This window comes from Stegostoma tigrinum, chromosome 6 (genome assembly GCF_030684315.1).
Source record: "Stegostoma tigrinum isolate sSteTig4 chromosome 6, sSteTig4.hap1, whole genome shotgun sequence".
NCBI lineage: Eukaryota > Metazoa > Chordata > Chondrichthyes > Orectolobiformes > Stegostomatidae > Stegostoma > Stegostoma tigrinum.
In genome coordinates, this window is record NC_081359.1 from 92,176,018 (window position 1) to 92,197,237 (window position 21,220).

Consider the following 21,220-nt stretch of genomic DNA (forward strand, 5'->3'; position numbering starts at 1 on the left):
TGCCCATGCATAGTACCCTGAGATATCATCTTAGTGCTGAGCAACACGAAAGCTCTTCACTGCCAACAGAGAACTGAAATATCTAGTTTTTTGGCATGTTAGGTCAGACAGGAAGCTGATCAATGAGGTGACTTGAGGCATTAATGATGCAGTTAAGATTATAACCTCTCCCTTAATTGCCTAGTGAGGAAAATTTGCATTGTTACTTGGCAGATGTATAACAGTGAATTTCTCTCAACATTGAGGTGTTGCCAGATGACTTGCACAATTCTGCTATGAATCTCCCATCTTTCGTGCCTCTTTTCTAAAACAGTCTGCCCTCTTTTTGGTTTGTGCACTTTTTTCTTTTTACAATGCTTGAAGATTTTCAATACCTGTCCAATCAGCTAGTTACAGTAACATCTGTCAATGAAAATTTTTGTGTTGAGGTTTTAAAGTAGCAGGAAATTTTTGTAATTTTTAGCTTGACTGTTCACAAACTAGTAGCCTTCACATTCCCTTCTATTGTACAAGGTTAAATCTCTTGCCTGTTTAGTCTTGATAAAGTGTAAAATAACCAGCTGTGCAGAATTACCTCAATATTAGGCATTGCAAGTTTTTTGACTTTTTTTATTGACTTCCTCCCAGTCTTCATGGGCCTAGCTCCACTAGCCAAACCCAGGGATCTCCAACTGAACAGTCATCAGCAGACTGTCCTCCATGTAGGATGACCGGCAGCTCTCCAGAGCTTGCTACACAAGCTGGTAGCTGGCAAAGTTGCCCTAGCCCCTCTGAAATGTTATCCACCTGGCCATGTTAGCTGGGAGGCAGAGGCTTTTGGGTGGGGGGTGGGGTTGGGGAATGGATTTGAAAGATGGATTTATGAAGATTGACTGAGACCCTCCACATGAATTGAATTCCTGGACCACTGTGCCACAGTGGATAAATCAACTGCTGGAAACGATTTGAGGACAATAGAGGAAACAAAGCCTCAAAGATACTACAGCCTCCATTAAAAGATGACAGACTGACATTTCAAAATGTAAGAACTTCAACAGAGCTTAAACAGTACTAGAGGTTTATCCAATTGTGTATAATTCTTCCTCTTGTGGAGGGGTGGAAATGGATGATCCACTTATCCATCCAGATTTGCCATTTTCAAAATTAATTGATTGTGTTAGACTAAAGCACATAATTAATTACAAGCAGGTGCATTCACACTTGAATCACAAGTTAGCACAGGTCTAGGATACCAAATAAAAATCAACCAAGATTTCATTACTGATATAAATCCAAAAAACTGAATTAAAACTTGTAACTAGTAGAATTGTAACTAGTGTAATTTTGTATTTGTTTCAAGAATTAATCTGAGTGGTTTCTCATATGTGGGAATACATGGTTAATTGTCAGAGAGAACCTCATTTATTTGGAAGACATTCTTTCAACTTCAAGGAAATAATAATTGACAGAAGTAAGTTTTGGAACCCTCCATTTCTCACTCAACAGGAGGCAGGATTTGGGAATCAAGGACTGAGAGATTCACTTTTCAGGGATGTAATTTTTGTGACTTCAGAAGTTTACTGTAGTACTTTTCTATGTACTTTAAATAGAACTAGCCTTAACCTCCGCTCCCTCCGCTCCAACCCCAACCTCACCATCAAACCCGCAGACAAGGGTGGCGCAGTGGTAGTATGGCGCACTGACCTCTACATCGCCGAGGCCAGACGCCAACTCTCCGACACCACCTCCTACCGCCTCCTCGATCATGACCCCACACCCGAGCACCAAACCATCATCTCCAACACCATTCACGACCTCATCACCTCAGGGGACCTCCCACCCACAGCCTCCAACCTCATTGTTCCCCAACCCCGCACGGCCCGTTTCTATCTCCTTCCCAAAATCCACAAACCTGCCTGCCCTGGTCGACCCATCGTCTCAGCCTGCTCCTGCCCCACCGAACTCATCTCCACCTATCTAGACTCCATTTTCTCCCCTTTGGTCCAGGAACTCCCCACCTACGTCCGTGACACCACCCACGCCCTCCACCTCCTCCAGGACTTCCAATTCCCTGGCCCCCAACACCTCATATTCACCATGGACGTCCAGTCCCTGTACACCTGCATTCCGCATAGAGATGGCCTCAAGGCCCTCCACTTCTTCCTGTCCCGCAGGCCCCCTCCACCGACACTCTCATCCGCCTAGCTGAACTCGTCCTCACACTCAACAACTTCTCCTTTGACTCCTCCCACTTCCTACAGACTAAGGGGGTGGCCATGGGCCCCAGCTATGCCTGCCTCTTTGTAGGTTACGTGGAACAGTCCCTCTTCCGCACCTACACAGGCCCCAAACCCCACCTCTTCCTCCGGTACATTGATGACTGTATCGGCGCCGCCTCTTGCTCCCCAGAGGAGCTCGAACAGTTCATCCACTTCACCAACACCTTCCACCCCAACCTTCAGTTCACCTGGGCCATCTCCAGCACATCCGTCACCTTCCTGGACCTCTCAGGCAACCAGCTTGTAACTGATGTCCATTTCAAGCCCACCGACTCCCACGGCTACCTAGAATACACCTCCTCCCACCCACCCTCCTGCAAAAATTCCATCCCCTATTCCCAATTCCTCCGCCTCCGCCGCATCTGCTCCCACGATGAGGCATTCCACTCCCGCACATCCCAGATGTCCAAGTTCTTTAAGGAACGCAACTTTCCCCCCACGGTGATCGAGAACGCCCTTGACCGCGTTTCCCGCGACACATCCCTCACACCCCACAACCGCCCCAAGAGGATCCCCCTCGTTCTCACACACCACCTTACCAACCTCCGGATACAACGCATTATCCTCCGACACTTTCGCCATTTACAATCCGACCCCACCACCCAAGACATTTTTCCATCCCCTCCCCTGTCTGCTTTCTGGAGAGACCACTCTCTCCGTGACTCCCTTGTTCACTCCACACTGCCCTCCAACCCCACCACACCCGGCACCTTCCCCTGCAACCGCAGGAAATGCTACACTTGTCCCCACACCTCCTCCCTCACCCCCATCCCAGGCCCCAAGATGACATTCCACATTGGCAGATGTGCAGGTGAACCTCTGCTTAATGTGGTATACTGCATCCACTGTACCCGGTGCGGCTTCCTCTACATTGGGGAAACCAAGCGGAGGCTTGGGGACGGCTTTGCAGAACACCTCCGCTCAGTTCGCAACAAACAACTGCACCTCCCAGTCGCAAACCATTTCCACTCCCCCTCCCATTCTCTAGATGACATGTCCATCATGGGCCTCCTGCACTGCCACAATGATGCCACCCGAAGGTTGCAGGAACAGCAACTCATATTCCGCCTGGGAACCCTGCAGCCATATGGTATCAATGTGGACTTCACCAGTTTCAAAATCTCCCCTTCCCCTACTGCATCCCTAAACCAGCCCAGTTCATCCCCTCCCCCCACTGCACCACACAACCAGCCCAGCTCTTCCCCCCCCCCCCCCCCACCCACTGCATCCCAAAACCAGTCCAACCTGTCTCTGCCTCCCTAACCGGTTTTTCCTCTCACCCATCCCTTCCTCCCACCCCAAGCCGCACCCCCAGCTACCTACTAACCTCATCCCACCTCCTTGACCTGTCCCCTCCCTACCTCCCCACCTACACTCTCTAAGTCTTTTTTGTACATTTGGATCTAGCTTAGCTCCTTCTTTCCTGTACTCTTAAATGTGAGGTGCTTTGCCTTCAATTCCCCTACCATATTCAGTTAAAGGTAATGTGTTATACCATCTGTAGCAAGTGGGAATTCCTAATTCCTAGCTGCTTTTAACAGTCTGGATGACTAAATCTGTGTGAAGTGCCTCCAGTTTGACAGCTTGTGCATTGGCTGGAGGTACAGGGGTGCTTCCATGAAGTTGAGGGCTACCTGGATCACTCATTTTCAGAGGTACTCATCCTGCAGTTTAAGAAGCTTCAGGCAGATAGGGAATGGGTGACCAACAGGCAGAGAGAAGGGGCCAGGTGAGCAGAGAAGAAAGCCCCAGAGGCCATCCCGCTTGGTATCCATTTTTCTGTGTTGGAAAACAATGACAGTGAAGGTTCCTCCGGGAAGAGCAAAATTCACTTCACGATGGGTGGATCAGCTGCACTAGGGGGTTTTGGCAAAAGTCCAAGGGAATACTGATACATTACTCAAATTAATCAGGATAGTCATAGTGCAAAGGCATTAGAGAGTGCAGATTTCTTGAAATGTATTCAGGGTTTTTTTTTTATATCAACACGTAGAAGATCCAACCAAGGATGGTGCTGTGCTGGAACTAATTTTGGGGAACAAAGCCAGTGACAGTATTGGGAACATTTAGTGATAGCGACCACAGCACCATTTTAAATGTCATGGGAAATGAAAAAGATGGTCTGCAACAAAGGGTTTTGGTTTGGGGCAAGGCATATTGAATTAAAATAAGGTAGGATCTGGGCAGAATAGACTGGGAACAGTTACTTGTGGGAAAATCTACAGTGGAATAGTACGAAACATTTAAAAAGGAAATGAGGAGCGTACAGACCCAACATATTCTCTTTAGGACAAAATGTAGGAGCAACAAAACTAGAGAACCCTGGATGTCTAGGAATATTCAGGATTAGAAGGAAAAGAGAGGCTTTTAGTAATGAATACAGGCCCCAGTGGAAGTTTAGAAAGTTCGGGGGGGCAACTTAAGAAAGCACCTAGGAGAGCAAAGAGATGGTATAGTAAAACACTGGCAAGTAAAATTCAGAAGAATCCAAAAAATATTTTGTAAGTAAATGAAGGAGGAAAGTATAACCAGGGAAAGAGTTGGGCACATCAGGGACCAAGAGAACAATGTGTGTGTGTGGAGTCACAAGACTCAAGAGCAGCGTGAAAGGAGTACTTTTGCATCTGTCTTCACTTGGGGCAGGGGGGATGCAGGGATTGAATTTACAGAAAAGGACTGTGAGGATCTTGAGCAAAAGAAACAAGGAGATATTGGATGTTTTGGTGGGTGTAAAAATGGTCAAATCCTCAGGTCCAAATGAGTTGTACCAAGGCTACTGCGAGAGGTGAGGGAGGTAATCAAAGGGGCCCCGTCCCAAATTTTTAATTCCTTTGTGGCCACAGAGGATGACCCAGAGGACTGGAGGGCAGCTAATGTGGCTCCACTTTTCAAAAAGGATGGGAGGGATAAATCAGGGAATTACAGACCATTCTCACATCAGTCATAGGGAAATTATGGAGAAAATTCTGAAAGAGAGAATTAATCTTCACTTGGAGAAGTAAGAATTGAATAGGGATATTTAGCATAGGTTTTTGAGAGAAAAGTCATAATTTGATTGAATTTTTTGAAGAGGTGACCAGGTCTGTCAATGAAAGTAGTGCAGTTGTTATATTTCATATGGATTTCAGTAAAGCCTTTGACAAGTCCCACATGGAATGCTGATAAAGAAGGTAAAAGCACATGGGATCCAGAGTAACTTGCCAAGATGGATTCAAAATTGGCTTGGTGACAGGAGACAGAGGGTGGTGGTAGAAGGTTGTTTGTGTGATTGGAGTTCAGTGTACAATGACATACCACAGGCTCAGTTCTGGGTCCCTTGATATAAACAAGATGAAGAGTTTCACGGGTGAGGTGTGGATTGACAATAACTATGTTTGCATATGATGAAAAAGTTGGCCTTGTAGTTGACAATGCGCAATGTCGTAGGTTACAGGAAGATATAAAATGGATGGTCTGATAGGCACATGGTAGTTAATCCTGAAATGTGTGAGGTAATGCACTTTGGAAGTAATAAGGCAAAGGAGTACTTAATGAATGCCAAGACTGTAGGAATCTCAGAGGAAGGGGGTCTTCAGGTACTTGTCCATAGATACCTAATGGCAACATGACAGAATAATAGATTGGTTAAGGAGGCAAATCGAACACTTGCTTTTATCAGTCACAGTATAGATTATAAGAGCAAGAGGTAATGTTGGAGCTGTACAGAACTTTGGTTAGACCACAGCTGAAGTACTATGTACAGTTCTGGTCACTGCACTATTGGAAGGATGTGATTATACTGTAGGAGGTACAAAGGAGATTCACCATTGGTGGAGAATTTCAGCTGCAAAGGGAGGCTGGATAAACTCAGATTATTTTCGTGAAAGCTTAGGTGGTGGGACTTGATTGAGGTGTATAAGATTATGAGCGGCGTGGAAACAGTGGCTAGAAAGCAGCTGTTCCCCTCAGCTGAAGGATGGTGGGAATCTGGAATGCATAGCTTTAAAGGATAAGAGCAGTGGGAAACCTCACCAACTTTAAAAGATAAATGGATGAACACTGGGAATGGCCCAAAGTCTTGGATATAATGACAAGTGTTGGAAAGTGGTTTTAGTGTAGATACGTCAGTGTAGACTTGATGGGCCAATGGCTCTAAATCTCAAACAAGAACAGATGCTGGAAATCTGGAGATCAGAAATTCAACGGGAGGAACTGTAGACACAAATCAAAATTCTACTTGTTACAATGATCAGGAGCGGTAAACATTCATGAATTAATTTATGTATAAAATGTATAAAGATTGGGTACACTTGCAGAACAAAGGGTGGAGCCTGCAACATCTAGTGAGATTAATTAATCATGTATTTTAGAAACTGATAAATTGACATCTTGTATAAACTATACAAAGATAGCCAGTGTTTACATGTATAAAGATATCCACTATGAACAATAATGTAAAAATTTATCTAGTGCTAATTACAATATTAAGCATACCTGTTATTTTAGAGTATCTTTCGTGATATAAAGTCCAATAAAATTTGGAAGAATGGAAAATTATCACATTGAAACTCACAAAGTCCTTGTACGTCTAACAGAGTAGATTGATGGAAATGTTTCCCTGAGCACAGGATCTAGAATCAAGGGGCACTGTCTCAGGATAAGAGGCAAGCCATTCAGATCTGAGATCAGGAGGAATTTCTTCACTCAGAGGGTGGTGAATCTTGGAATCATCTAGCCCCAAGGGGCTACATGGCTTAATCATTATGTTTAAAACAGAGGTCAATGATTTCCTAGATTTTGAAAACATCAGAGAATAGTGTAGGAAAACAGCACTGACAGTAGAAGATTAACAATGATGTAACTGAGTGATGGAGCAGGTTCCTATTCCTAACAAAAGTCAATCAGATCAACAGAATGTTTCAAATGGTTTCAGTAAATCAGACAACTGTGTGTCAAAGAAAACAAAAAATACCACATTGAAAAATAATTTATTACATTGCAATATTTCTGAAAAACCAAAGACGTAATTCTGACCGATACAAAAGAATGTTAAAATTTAACAGGCTTACTATACGATATTTAATTTCATACAAATACAAATAGATTAAAACAATACCCAACTAAATGAAGCTCTCTCACTCATTTACAAAGAAGTATGCACACAACTGCCCTATGAATTTGACATTCTGCACCTTTAAACAGCACATAATCAGACCTTATTTAAAGAACATAAAGCAGAGTGCAATGTACCCAAATTTGCTGACACTAATAGTCAGGGAGGTATTTTATGATGAGGATATCAGAAATCTGTAGGGGATGTAGTTAGGCAGAGCAAGAGGGTAAATCTCAGCAGATGGAGTTTAATGTAGGGAAGTGTGAGGTAATGCACTTTGTCAGGAAAAATAAAAAAGAAAGACTGATATAAATTGAGACAGATTCCAAAAATGTGCAGCACAGTGTGTTATTGTATATGAAACACAAAACATGGGCATACAGGTACAGCAAGTAATTAAGCAGGCAAATGGAATTTTGGCCTTGTGTGATGGGGTTGGAGCTTAAAAATAGGGAAGTCTCATTCCAATTGTACAGGGTGTTGGCGTGACTGCACTTGGGAGTACTCATACAGCTGTGGTCCCTGTATTTGAAAAAGAATATTTTGTAACGGAAGGCAGTTCAGCAGACTGAGTTCTGAATGCAGGGATTTACTTATGGTTAAACAGGTTATCCATTAAAGCTTAGAAGAATGAGGGGTGATTTTAGGAGGCTTGACAGGGAAGATATTAAGAAGATGAGGTTGTTGACTTGCTTGCCTAGGTGATTGGTTGTAGTTCAGATGTTTTGTCACCATGCCAGGCAACATCATCAGTATAGCCACCGATGAAGCGATGTAGTTCTTCTCTGCTTAGTATTTCCCTGATCCGGTCTGTTGGTGCTTTGTGTTACTTCCAGTCCTTTTTTGTAAGAGTTTGTATATATCCTAGAAGCCTAGTTCTCCACCCGTAATGCTATCAATAAACATGTGGAATTAGATCCCATATACAAATCCTTGCAAAAAAGAACTGGAAATGACACAAAGCACCTCAACAGACCAGATCATATAAATTCTAAGTGGAGTAGAACAACATTGCTTCATTGGAGGCCACACTGATGATGTTACCTAGCATGGTGACGAAACGTCTGAACTTATTGCCAACCAGCTCGGCGAGCAAATCAACAACCTCACCCACAATCCAAGCTACAAATCTTCGCAAGAACCTTAATATATACTCCACTAATGAGTTAACCTCGAACTAAGGAACATAGTTACAGAATAAGGGGCCTCATTTAAAACTGGGATGCCAAGTAATTTCTTCTCCCAGAAAGTAGAGAATATCAAGAATTCTCTATCCCAGAGAATTGTGCAGTCTCCCTCACAAAGTACTTAAAGAGAAAGATATATTTTTGAAATATCAGGGAGTTGGAGCCTATGAAGCATTAAAGAGGGGTTGAGGTCTGGGCAGAACCATCATTACCTTTTTGAATGGTAGGGCAGCCTTAAGAAACTGAATGGCCTCTTCCTGCTCCTATTTTACTATACTACAATATTACTATTAGTAATAACTTATTAGTAGTGGTCCAATTCGCTTCTCATTGGCACTACAAAACAATATTACCAAGTGTATACCTGAAAGGTACTGAGTAATCTTTCTCTTTCCTATTAAGTAAAGATCAAACAAATACATTGCAGATTGATATTGTAGACTGATGTTAAAACTGAAGCACAGGAAAGGAGTCAATATTTGCTTTTGTGAATACACCCCAGGGGACTGTGGCTCTCCCTTAATATATGGCCCAATATAACAGTGTTAAAAAAAACTATTTCTCAAACAGACAACCAAACTGGATTAGAGGTTTGAAGAAAGTAACACGTGTTTAAGACCTGGTTCATTTGTTCCTGCACAATAGTCTTTTTGCAAAGTAAACAGCAGTTTGGAGAATGCACCTAGAATTGCAACAATTATATTGTGAAGAGGAATAAAACAATTACCCATTGCTGATCTCTACCAATTCATCCTGAAACAAGCGGTCTGTTCAATAGTTTCCCCCCCCCCAAAATGTACAACAGACCAATACCATAAGTTCATTTATTTTAATGTAATGATACCCCTGTCCATCTGATACTTTTCTATATTCCAAGTGTTCAGGTTCACACATTCAGCGTACCTGGTCCAGTTACTTAGGTATTTCTGTGAATTCATGAGTGAGATTCTTCCCCAGTGCAAGCACCAGAATTTTGTACAGCTAAGGTAAAAATCTCATTGTAAAGATTTAGAAGACAGGAAGAGATTGCTTATGCAATTTGAGCTAATCAAATAGATCATATGTACCAGAAATAAATGATTGAAAATTCTTACAAGTGGGCAATGAAAATACTGCATTGAAATAAGTGCTGTAGCTTTACTATTTCCGTGTTTTACAAAGTAGGGAGTGTAAAAAAAGGTACTGTCTTGCTGATCTGTGCCGTATGCTTAACACTGCCCCAACATCATCTGTTCTAGGCTGCTTAGCACATCACTTATGATGATGTGGGAGAAGGAAGATAAATTTCCATTGATAATGAGGAAGATGGAAATTCAAAGCTTGTACTTCCGTCTGAAGTAGAATTTCCATGCACTATAATTAATAAGAAAGCAGAGCTTGTGGACCAAATAGGCTGAACTGATATGCAATAAAACATGATAACCATGTTTGTGCTTCCCTTCCAGAGGCAAATTGGTATCAATGGTAATAAACTTTATTGCATTTATTGTTGAGGTCTCATTAGTGAAAAACAAGTAGCTGTAAATGCGGCATTGAAAATCAGGGGCAATTTACGTGGACATCTTCAATTCTGGACGTGAATTATGTTACCTCTAAAATTGTATTATCTGAAATACTTTTTTCAGCTTTCTTCTGTAAAGTGCCCTGCAAAAATCTTGGCAATTCTTTCCGTTTCTTCTTTAGGTAGTTCTGATGGCATTAATCTTGGTTTCTGACGATTGCTGCGCCGAGAACTGGTTCTGTTCAGGCTTGAAACTTTATTCTGAAAAGAGGAATTTTGGAAACATTGTAGAAGGCACATATTCAAAAACAAACATATGTGGCTTTCCTCTCTTTGTAATTCTTGCATTCTACGACTCAATGAATATTGCCCAGAATGCTCTATGTTTTATTTGCCTGTTCTGCCACCTTTAATTACTGATGAACACGTACACTAAGGTCCCTGTGCTCCTGCAAACTCTTTAGAATTGTTTTATTTATTTTTATGGTCTCACCATGTTCTTCGTATCAAAATGTATGAACAAAACTTCTCCACATCAAATTAATCTCCAATCTATCCACCCACTCTATCAAGTTGCCTCATAGAATCATGGAACCCTGCAGTGTAGAAGCAGTGCTTTTGGCCCACTGAGTCCCACCAACCCTCCGAAGAACATCCGACCCCAATTCCGTATATTTCCCATGGCTAATTCAACTAACCTCTATATCCTTGGACACTATGGGCAATTTAACATGACCAATCTACCTAACCTGCACTTCTTTGGAATGTGAGAGGAAACCAGAGCACCCGGTGGAAATGCACACACAGAGAGAATGTGTAAACTCCACACAGACAGTCACCCAAGGCTGGAATCGAACCAGAGGCCCGGGCACTGTGAGATAACAGTGCTAACCTCTGAGCCACTGTACCACCTATCTCATGTCGATTAGAATTTCTACACCACACTTCTCAGTTTGTAATGCTTCCAGGTTTGTATCCCTTACAAATTTTGAAATTTGTGCATCACACACTAAAGTGTAGATAATTTATTTATATCAGGAAAAGTAAATCTTAACACAGACCCAAGGGGAACTCCAGTGTTAACCTTTCTCAGCCTGAAAATCATGTGTTAACTGTTACTCTGTTTCCCATAACTCAGCCAATTTTGAATCCATGCTCCTACTGTGCCTTTTAGCCCATGAGATCTTACTTTGCTCACAAGCCTCTTATACCACACTTTATAGAATGCCTTTTGGAAGTCCCTTCACACCTCAACCAACTTCTTTGTCACTTCTTCACAAAACTCCAGCAAGTTAGATAAATACGATCTTCACTTAAAAAATCCATGCTGGCTCTCCCTAGCTATCATGTATTTGTCACGATTTATTGTTTCTAGAAGTTTCCAACCCACTGAAATTTAAGCTGACCAGTTTGTATTTGCTTAGTTAATCCTTACACCATTTTTGAACAAGGATATAATGTTTGCAACTCTCCCGTCTTAAGAAAAACTGGAAAAAAAAATTTCCAGGATCTCTGGGGGTTGGGGTGGGGCAATGGTCTAGTGGTATTACTGCCGGACTGTTAATCCAGAAACTCAGGTAACGTTCTAGGAACCGGGTTTGAATCCAGCCACAGCAGCTGGTGGAATTTGAGATCTGGAATTAAGAGTCTAATGATGACAGTGAATTCATTGTCAGTTGTCAGAAAAACCGATCTGGTTCACTAATGCTCTTTAGGGGAGGAAACTGTCATCCTTACCTTTTCTGGCCTACATGTGACTCCAAACCCACAGCAATGTGGTTTACTCGTAACTGCCCTCTGGGTAATAAATGCTGGCCTAGCCCGCAATGCCGTCATCCCATGAATGAATTTTTAGAAGAAATTTCTCACTTCCATCAGTATCTTTAGATTTATTGCATCTGGTCCTAGTGTCCTGTCAATTTTAAGTACAGATAGCCAATCCAATTCCTTCTCCTTATTTTAAACTCTAACAGTGACTGAATGTTTCATCTCCCCCTTCTTCGCCAACACATACACAAACAAACAATATGGCCTGGGTAGCATTATCTTGCTTGGTAATGACAGATCAAAATGAACTGAGTATTTCTGAATTTAGTACCTCAGTTATAGCTCTTGCTTCATTGTGCAAATCGCATTTCTGATCCTAAGACAGCTAGTAGTTTGAGGGTGCAACTGTAAGCAACTTATACATTTTTAAATTAATGGACAAAGGTAGCAGGAAGTGAGGTTGAAAGAGGTATTTGGGAAGTCGACAGGGATGCCTTGTCAGTAAGCAAGGCCACAGGAGTAATGAGCCCATGCAGATGGTGAGGTTAAAGGGTTAGCTGCTAATTGGACAGGAGGGCTTACATAAACACAATTTACCATTTATAAAACCATGCTAACTTTCCAAATATCCTGTCGCTGCTTCCTAAATGACGGATCCAAATTATTTTCCAATGACTAACTTTAAACTAACAGGTCTATAGTTTTCTACTTTCTGCCTCCCTCCCTTATTGAATAAAAGAGTTGCATTAGCATTTGTTCAATCCACTTGGAAGGTTCCCACATCCAGGGAATTTTGAAATATTATAACCGTGCATCCATTATCTCTGCTGCCACTTTCTTTAAGACCCTGGGGTGTAGGCCATCAGGACCCGAGAACTTGGAAAACAAAGTGTGAAGCTAGATGAACACAACAGGCCAAGCAGCATCTCAGGAGCACATAAGCTGATGTTTCGGACCTCGACCCTTCATCAGAGAGGGGGATGGGGAGAGGGTTCTGTAATAAATAGGGAGAGAGGGGGAAGCGGACAGAAGACGGAGAGAAAAGAAGATAGGTGGAGAGGTGAGTATAGGTGGGGAGGTAGGGAGGGGATAGGTCAGTCCAGGGAAGACAGACAGGTCAAGGAGGCAGGATGAGGTAGTAGGTAGGAAATGGAGGTGCGGCTTGAGGTGGGAGGAAGGGATGGGTGAGAGGAAGAACAGGTTAGGGAAGCGGAGACAGGCTGGGCTAGTTTTGGGATGCACTGGGGGTAGGGGATGAGCTGGGCTGGTTTTGGGATGCAGTGGGGGAAGGGGAGAACCAGATACTTTCTTCCTTTTTATGTACTTATGGAAAGTTTTGCTACGTTTCATATTTTGCACTAGTTTTCTGTCATAATCTCAAAGCCAGAGCAGCTAGGGTCAGGCAATAAATTCTGGCCCAGCCAGTGAATGGCTTTGCTCTTTTTTCACTTTTTCTAAAAGTGACCCTATGTTGATCTTTAAAAGTTTATGAATCCTCCAGCCTGCCACTGACTTTTGCAATATAGTTGCCTTAGTTTTGTTTTTATACCATCTTTAACCTCCCCGCTTAGCCACTGATTTATTTCCAACTTCTTAGGATCTTTCTTTCTCTCTGGAATGTATTTTAATAAGGAAGAATTGAATATCTCCTAAATGTCTATCATCGTTCATCATTGGGGACTCAATAGTTAGAAGGTAGGATAGAAGGTTTGTCGGGAACGAAGGAGACTCACTGTTGGTGTGTTGCCTCCCAGGTGCCAGGGTCTGTGATGTCTCGGATCGTGTCTTTGGGGTCCTGAAGGGAGAGGGTGACGAGCCCCAAGTCGTGGTCCACGTAGATACCAACAACATAGGTAGAAAGAGGGATAGGATGTCCGGCAGGATTTCAGGGAGCTAGGGTGGAAGCTGAGAGGTAGAACAAACAGAGTGGTTATCTCTGGTTTGTTACCCATGCCACGTGATAGCGAGGCGAAGAACAGGGAGAGATTTCAGCTGAACACGTGGCTGCAGGGATGGTGCAAGAGGGAGGGCTTCAGGTACATGGACAATTGGGGCTCATTCTGGGAAAGGTGGAACTTCTACAAACAGGACGGTCTCCACTTGAACCAGAGGGGTACTAATATCCTAGGTGGGAAATTTGCTAGTGCTATTTGGGTGGATTTAAACTAGCTCAGCAGGGGGATGGGAAACTGAGGTGTAGTTGCAGTATACAAGAGGAAGACAGTAGGGAAGACATGGGCAGGATGTCACAGGAGTGTACTGGCAGACAGCAAGCTGGTTTGAAGTGTCTCTACTTCAACGCCAGGAGTATCCAGAATAAGATAGGTGAGCTTGCAGCATGGATAGGGACCTGGGACTTCGATGTTGTGGCCATTTCGGTGACATGGATAGAGCAGGGTCAGGAATGGATGTTGCAGGTTCCAAGGTTTAGATCTTTTATAAAGATCAGGGAGGTGGTAAAAGAGGGGAGGTGTGGCTTTGTTAGTCAAGGACAGTATAACAGTGGCTGAAAGAACTTTTGACGAGGACTCGTCCACTGAGGTGGTATGGGCGGAGGTCAGAAACAGGAGAGAGGTCATACTACTGGGAGTTTTTTTTTATAGGCCTCTGCAAAGTTCCAGGGATGTGGAGGAGAGGATTGGCAAAACGATTCTGGGCAGGAGTGAAAGGAACAAGGTGGTCATTAAGGGAGATTTTAACTTCCCTAACATTGACTGGAATTGCTATAACTCCAGTACGTCGGATAGATCAGTTTTTGTCCAATATGTGCAGGACAGTTTCCTGACACAGTACGTCGAAGGGCTGACAAGAGGGGAGGCCACACTGGAGGGTACTTGGTAACAAACCAGGCCAGGTGTTTTATTTAGTGGTAGGTGAGCACTTTGGAGAAGGTGACCATAATTTAGTTACGTTTAGTTTAGCGATGGAAAGGGACAGGAACGTGCCACAGAGCAAGAGTTATAGATGGGGGAAGGGCAATTATAATGCAAGACTTAGGAAGCTTAAAATGGGGTAGCAAAATGCAGAGGATGGGGGCAATTGAAATGTGGAGCTGGTTTAAGGAACAGATAATGCGCCTCCTTGAAAGGTATGTCCCTGTCAGGTAGGGAGGAAGTGATAAGGTAAGAAAACTGTGGTTTACTAAGAAAATTGTATCTCTTGTTAAGCGGAAGAGGGAGGCTTATGTGATGATGAGACGAGATGGCTCAGATGAGGCGATGGAGAATTACAGATTAGCTAGGAAGGATTTAAAGAGAGAGTTAAGAAGAGCAAGGAGGGGACATGAGCAGACATTAGCAGGTAGAATAAAGGAGAATCCTAAAGCTTTCTATAGGTATGTGAGGAATAAGAGGTTGGCTAGGGTAGGAATAGAGCCAAAGACAGAAGTGCGAAGTTGTGTGTGGACCCTGTGGAGATCGGAGAGGTGCTAAACGAATATTTCTCATCTGTTTTCACTCAGGAAAGGGAGAATATTGTAGAGGAGAAGACGGAGTTACGGGCTACTAGAATTGAAAGGATTGAGGTTAGTAAGGAGGAGGTGTTATCAATTCTAGAAGGCGTGAAGGTAGATAAATCCCCTGGGCCGGATGGGACTTTTCCGAGGATTCTCTGGGAAGCTAGGGAGGAGGTGGCGGAGCCTTTGGCCTTGATCTTTGAGTCGTCATTGTCTACAGGTTTAGTACCAAAGGACTGGAGGATTGCAAATGTTGTGCCCTTGTTCAAGAAGGGCAGTAGAGATGACCCAGGTAATTACAGACCTGTGAGACTTACGTCTGTTGTAAGAAAAGTTCTGGCAAGGATTATAAGAGATAGGATTTATAATCATCTAGCAAGCAACAACTTGATTGGAGATAGTCAACATGGATTTGTCAAGGGCAGGTCGTGTCTCACAAACCTCATTGAGTTTTCTGAGAAGGTGACCAAACATGTGGATGAAGGTAGGGCAGTTGACATGGTGTACATGGACTTCAGTAAAGCTTTTGATTAGATTCCACATGGTAGGCTATTGGAGAAAATGCAGAGGCATGGGATTGAGGGAGATTTAGCAGTTTGGATTAGAAACTGGCTTTCTGTAAGAAGGCAACGAGTGGTCGTTGATGGAAAATATTCAGCCTGGAGTCCAGTTACTAGTGGTGTGGCTCAAGGATCTGTTTTGGGGCCACTGCTGTTTGTCATTTTTATAAATGACTTGGACGCAGGCATAGGTGGATGGGTTAGTAAGTTTGCAGATGACACTGAAGTCGGTGGAGTGGTGGACAGTGTGGAAGAATGTTGCAGGGAGACTTGGATAAACTGCAGAATTGGGCTGAAAGGTGGGAAATGGAGTTCAATGTGGATAAATGTGAGGTGATTCACTTTGGGAAGAATAATAGGAAGGCAGAATACTGGGTCAATGGGACGATTCTTGGTAGTGTGGATGTGCAGAGGGATCATGGTGTCCACGTACATAGATCCCTGAAAGTTGCCACCCAGGTTGATAGTGCTGTTAAGAAGGCTTACGGTGTGTTAGGTTTTATTGGGAGAGGGATTGAGTTCTGGAGCCGTGATGTTATGCTGCAACTGTACAAAATGCTAGTGCGGCCTCACTTGGAATATTGCGCGCAGTTCTGGTCGTCCCATTACAGGAAGGATGTGGAAGCATTGGAAAAGGTGCAGAGGAGACTTACCAGGATGTTGCCTGGTCTGGAGTGAAGGCCTTATGAAGAAAGGCTGAGGGGCTTGGGTCTGTTCTCATTGGAGAGAAGAAGGCTAAGAGGGGATTTAATAGAGGCATACAAGATGATCAAAGGATTAGCAAGGGTGGGCAGTGAGAGTCTTTTTCCGAGGATAATGACGTCAGCTTGTACGAGGGGGCATAGCTACAAATTGAGGGGCGATAGAGCGCATCATTCCCTGCCATTTCTGTCACCTACAATCTGACCCCACCACCAAAGACATATTTCCCTCCCCACCCTTCCTGGGGACTGCTCATTCTGCAGCCCCCTCATTCTTCCACACAGCCCACCAACCCCACCACACCCAGCAACTTTCCTAGCAACCGCAGGATGTGCTATACTTGCCCATACCTCCCTTCTCACCTCCATCCAAGGCCCAAGAGAAATCTTCTATATCTGACAAGGGTTCCCCTGTACATCCTCCAACTTGGTCTACTGCATCCATTGCTCCTGATGTGACTCCTCTACAACAGTGAGACCAAGCACAGATTTGGGTGACCAATTCATGGAGCATCTACACTTTGTACACTATAATCAACAACACCTTCAGACTGTCAACCATTTTACCTCCCCCTCCCACTCCCTTGGTGACATGTCCATCCTGGGCCTCCTCCAGTGCCACAATAATGCCACATGTAAACTGGAGGAACAACACCTCATATTCCGCCTCAGGAGCCTACAGCCCGATAGCCTGAACACAGAATTTACCAGTTTCAAAATCTTCCCACCCCTGCCTTCATCACAAGTCCAACCCTCCCTCCCTTCCTTGCCTCTTTGACCTGGCACAACTTGTCCAACTTCCTTCCCACCTATCCACCCCACCCTTCCTACTGACCAATCCCCACTACCCCTACCTGCATCCATCTATCACCATCCCATCTATCTTCCCCCCCAGCCTCACTCCTCCTACCTCTATTTATTTCCAAGCTCCCTTCCCTCTCCCCAGTCCTGATGAAGCGTCCTGACCTGAAACGTTGACTCTCCTGCTCCTCTGAAGCTGCCTGATCTGCTGTCTTCCTCCAGCTCCACACTGTATTGCACATGAGAAGGTAGCGGTGAGCTACCTTCTTGAACTGCTGCAGTCTATGTAGTGCATGTACCCACAATGTTGAAAGGGACAGTTCCAGATTTTGACCCAGGAATGGTGAAGGAACATTGATTTAGCTCCAAATCAGGATATGTTGCTTAGAGGGAATCTTGCATATGATAGTATTTCCCTGCATCTGCTTCCCTTGTCCTTCTAAGTGGTAGAGGTTTGGAAGATGCTGTCAAAAGGGTCCTTGGTGAATTCTTCCAGTGCACCATGCAGATGGTACACATTGCTGCCAATGTGTGTCAGTGATACAACAGTGAACCATGAAGGTGTTAAACAGAGTGCAAATAAAGTACTCTACTTTGTTTCGGATGGTGTCGAACTTTTTGAGTATTGTTGGAACTGCACTCATCAAACTGAGTGGGCAGAATTCCATCACACTACTGATAAATGCCTTGCAAATGGTAGACACGTTTTGGGGATACAGGCAGTGAGTTACTCATCACAGAATTCCCAGTCTCTGGCGTGTTCAGGAGCCACAGTATTTATTGCTTGCCCACTTCAGTTTCTGATGAACGGTAACCAAAAGGATATTGATACCAATTGTCCACAACAGGTCATAGACAAAAAGAACACTGTCCACGAGAGAGTGTACACTTCAGCCAAAAATGTGGAATGGTGCTATACTTGTTCTTCTGCCGACTGTGCCTGCAGTGCGGCAGTAATAAATGTGGCAAATTGAAAAGTTAGCCTTGACCAGGCACCAGGGGTTAGAGGATAATTGAAAAACATGAGAATAAGCTTCCAATCATTATTAATTTTTATTAAACAATAACAAAATCTCACGGTGTATCCACTGGAGTGTATTAAGTGGCACAGAGGTAACTTTGGGCTTGCTCAATGTGATTGAAGCCTTGGATGGCAACAGGAGAAAAGGAAAACATTGGTGTATTGATACATTTGGCAGAATTTGAGGAGTTGAGGTGGGTGAAAGACAGATTAAGAAATGAACAGTTGCTGGGTTGGGTTTAGGAGGAAGAGTTTGGGTGAACAGAATGGATCACTTTCCAAGAAAAGAAAAAGCACCAGCCAAAACATGGATGTGAAACAATATTAATTCTGAGGTATAACAAACAATAGACAAGTAGCAATGAAGAAACCAAATGGGGAGGAAAATGAAATAATAGCTCAAAATATTATTTTCACAATTCAATTCAACATTTGGTAAATTGCATAATAAATTGAATTAAAAATTCTCATGGTCATTATCCTTTGCATGAGACTGCAGAGTACACGGTTGTTATAAGGTAATCAGGAAGGCTAATGGAATATTGGTCCTTATTAAAAGCAGGATGAAGTAGAAAGGTGGAGAAGTCTTATTGCAATTGTACAAGGTGCTGGTGAGACCACATCTGGAGTACCGTGAGCAGTTTTGGCCCTCTTATTGCAGGGGAGAAATCATTTCATTGCAGGCAATTCAGGGAAAGTGCACTAAGATCATTGCCGACATGGAGGAACTGTCTAATGAGCAAAGGCTAAATAGTTTGGGACTCAACTTCTTGGCGTTTAGAAGCATGATCTCATTGAAACATATAGGATTCTTAAAAGGCTTGGTAGCATAAATGCTGAAAGAATTTTTTCATTTCATGGGAGAGTCTCAGACCAGAGTGTACAGTCTCAGTATAAAGGGACACAAATTTAAGACTGGAATAAGGAGGCATTTCTTCTTTCAGAGGGTTGAGAGCATTTGGAACTCCTTGCCACAAACAGCTGCAGATAGAGTCCTTGTGTATATTTAAGGCCCTGAGATAGATTCTTGATCAGTAGGGGAATCAAGGGTTATGGGGAAAGGACAGTAAGTGGACATGAGGAATGCTGGAGTAGACTCAAGGAGCCAAATGACCTACTACTGTTCCTACTTCTAATGGTCTAATCTTTTAAAAGGAAACTTAGCAAGGTTCTGGGACCCAGGACGATTAAAGTTAATGGTTAGTTAAGATTGTAATGTATCATAGGAAAATATGGATTTTTGTACCTTGCACTTTGTTTAAGAATTTGAAGAGGAGTTTCTGATTTTGTTTCTGAAATAGCCACAAATGCTTCTCAGTTTAAGAAGCAGAATTTTCGTAACAGGTGTGAAATGACATTTGAGGTTTCACTGTCAAGGAAATGAAGTGGATTTAATAAGCGAACAAGGGCCTGTTCTGCGCTGTATTGTTCTATGTTCTATACTTCGACTAGGGGCTAAAGAACTTCAACAGCTTCAGATCAGAAGTGATGATTAGATGGCTATCCTTTATCTACATCTGTAACCTGCTCAATCACATCAATTCAGCCACTTGATTCATTTTGTGTGACACTGAGTAATGTCTGAATGAACTGAATGCAAAGGCTCCAGGTGCTGCTGCCAGCCCATTTGCTATGTTTGAAAACCTGTTCTTCCTGTGTACCCCCTGCCAAACTGCTCCTGTACAGTTAGGTACTTTATCAAACCATTCAGAGATGCTAATTACACTTCTGGGGCAGGTGGGACTTGAAGCTGGGCCTCCTGGCTCAGAGGCAGAAACACTGGCATCAACTGATAGTAACTGCTCACAAAAGCAAGGCAAATTCAATCTGGCCAATTACCATCCTATTAGAATATTCCCGATAATCAAAAAGATACAGGATATCAACATTGCTATCAAGCAGCAGAGATTCACAAATTCTCACCAATGCTCAATTTGTGCTCTAAAACATCACTTGTCTTCAGACCTTATTCCAACTTTGGTTCAAATATGGACACAAGTGCTGAATTCCAGAGACAAGATCAGCCTAGCAGTATCTGACTAAATGTGACACCAAGATTTCAAATAAAACTGAAGACAATGCAGATTGTACAGCAACAGCAATCACACCTAGGATAAAGGTGTGTTGTTTGAGCTCAAATACAATAAGTTCAGAAAATGGTTACAAGAATTTGATGGGGTGGTATTCTAGTTCCAATTATCTTCAATAGCTTCATTAATATCCTCCCTTACCATTGCTATTAAGAACAGAAGTGGAGCAGTTCAATGAAGACACAAGTGTTCTATAGATAGTGAACCACTTGATGTCCACATGCAACAAAACCCTGACAACTGCTGTTTACATTAGGTTTTGGGCTGTTAAGTAGTATGTGAAATGCACAAAACACAAGCGTAAGGCACTTAGTCTTAAATTAAAAATCATTCCCCTACTGCAATGGGTTCATCCTTGTTGGGTCACCCACCATCAACATCACTGCTGACCAGAAAATCAACTGAGAAGCAACACAAATACTGTGTTTACTACAGCAGGGCAGAATCTGTCCATTCTACAGCAAATTCTTCCTAAACCCTCTGCATGTAAGATGAAATACCCCCACTTTAACAGTTGCAAATATGACAATATTCAAAAACCTTGACATCATACAAAACCAAAAATGCCTGATGTTCACACCAACCATCAGTTTAGACTTCCATTCCCTTCAGTAATTGTGTACAGTGGCTGTAGTACCTACAACAAGCTGCACTGCAACAAACCACCAAATCCCACAGAATTTTCCAAACTTACAACCCTCTTCAAAGGAAAAGAGCATCAAGTGTTTTGGAATACCATCGCCTCCCAAATTCTTCTCCAAGTCATGACACCTTCCTGACTTAAATTT

The 21,220-nt window shown here is 43.1% G+C and overlaps 1 protein-coding gene across 2 annotated transcripts in view; it reads right to left on the minus strand.

Moving 5' to 3' along the window:
* Positions 1 to 7,209: 7,209 nt before the first annotated feature.
* Positions 7,210 to 21,220, minus strand: part of c2cd3 (C2 domain containing 3 centriole elongation regulator) — a 133,194-nt gene continuing 119,183 nt past the window's right edge. For both annotated transcript variants that reach the window (XM_048532594.2, XM_048532593.2), the window contains exon 33: positions 7,210 to 10,299. In XM_048532594.2, the coding sequence (XP_048388551.2) occupies positions 10,159 to 10,299 (141 nt within the window). In that variant the 3' untranslated portion in view covers positions 7,210 to 10,158. The remainder of the gene's footprint in view (positions 10,300 to 21,220) is intronic.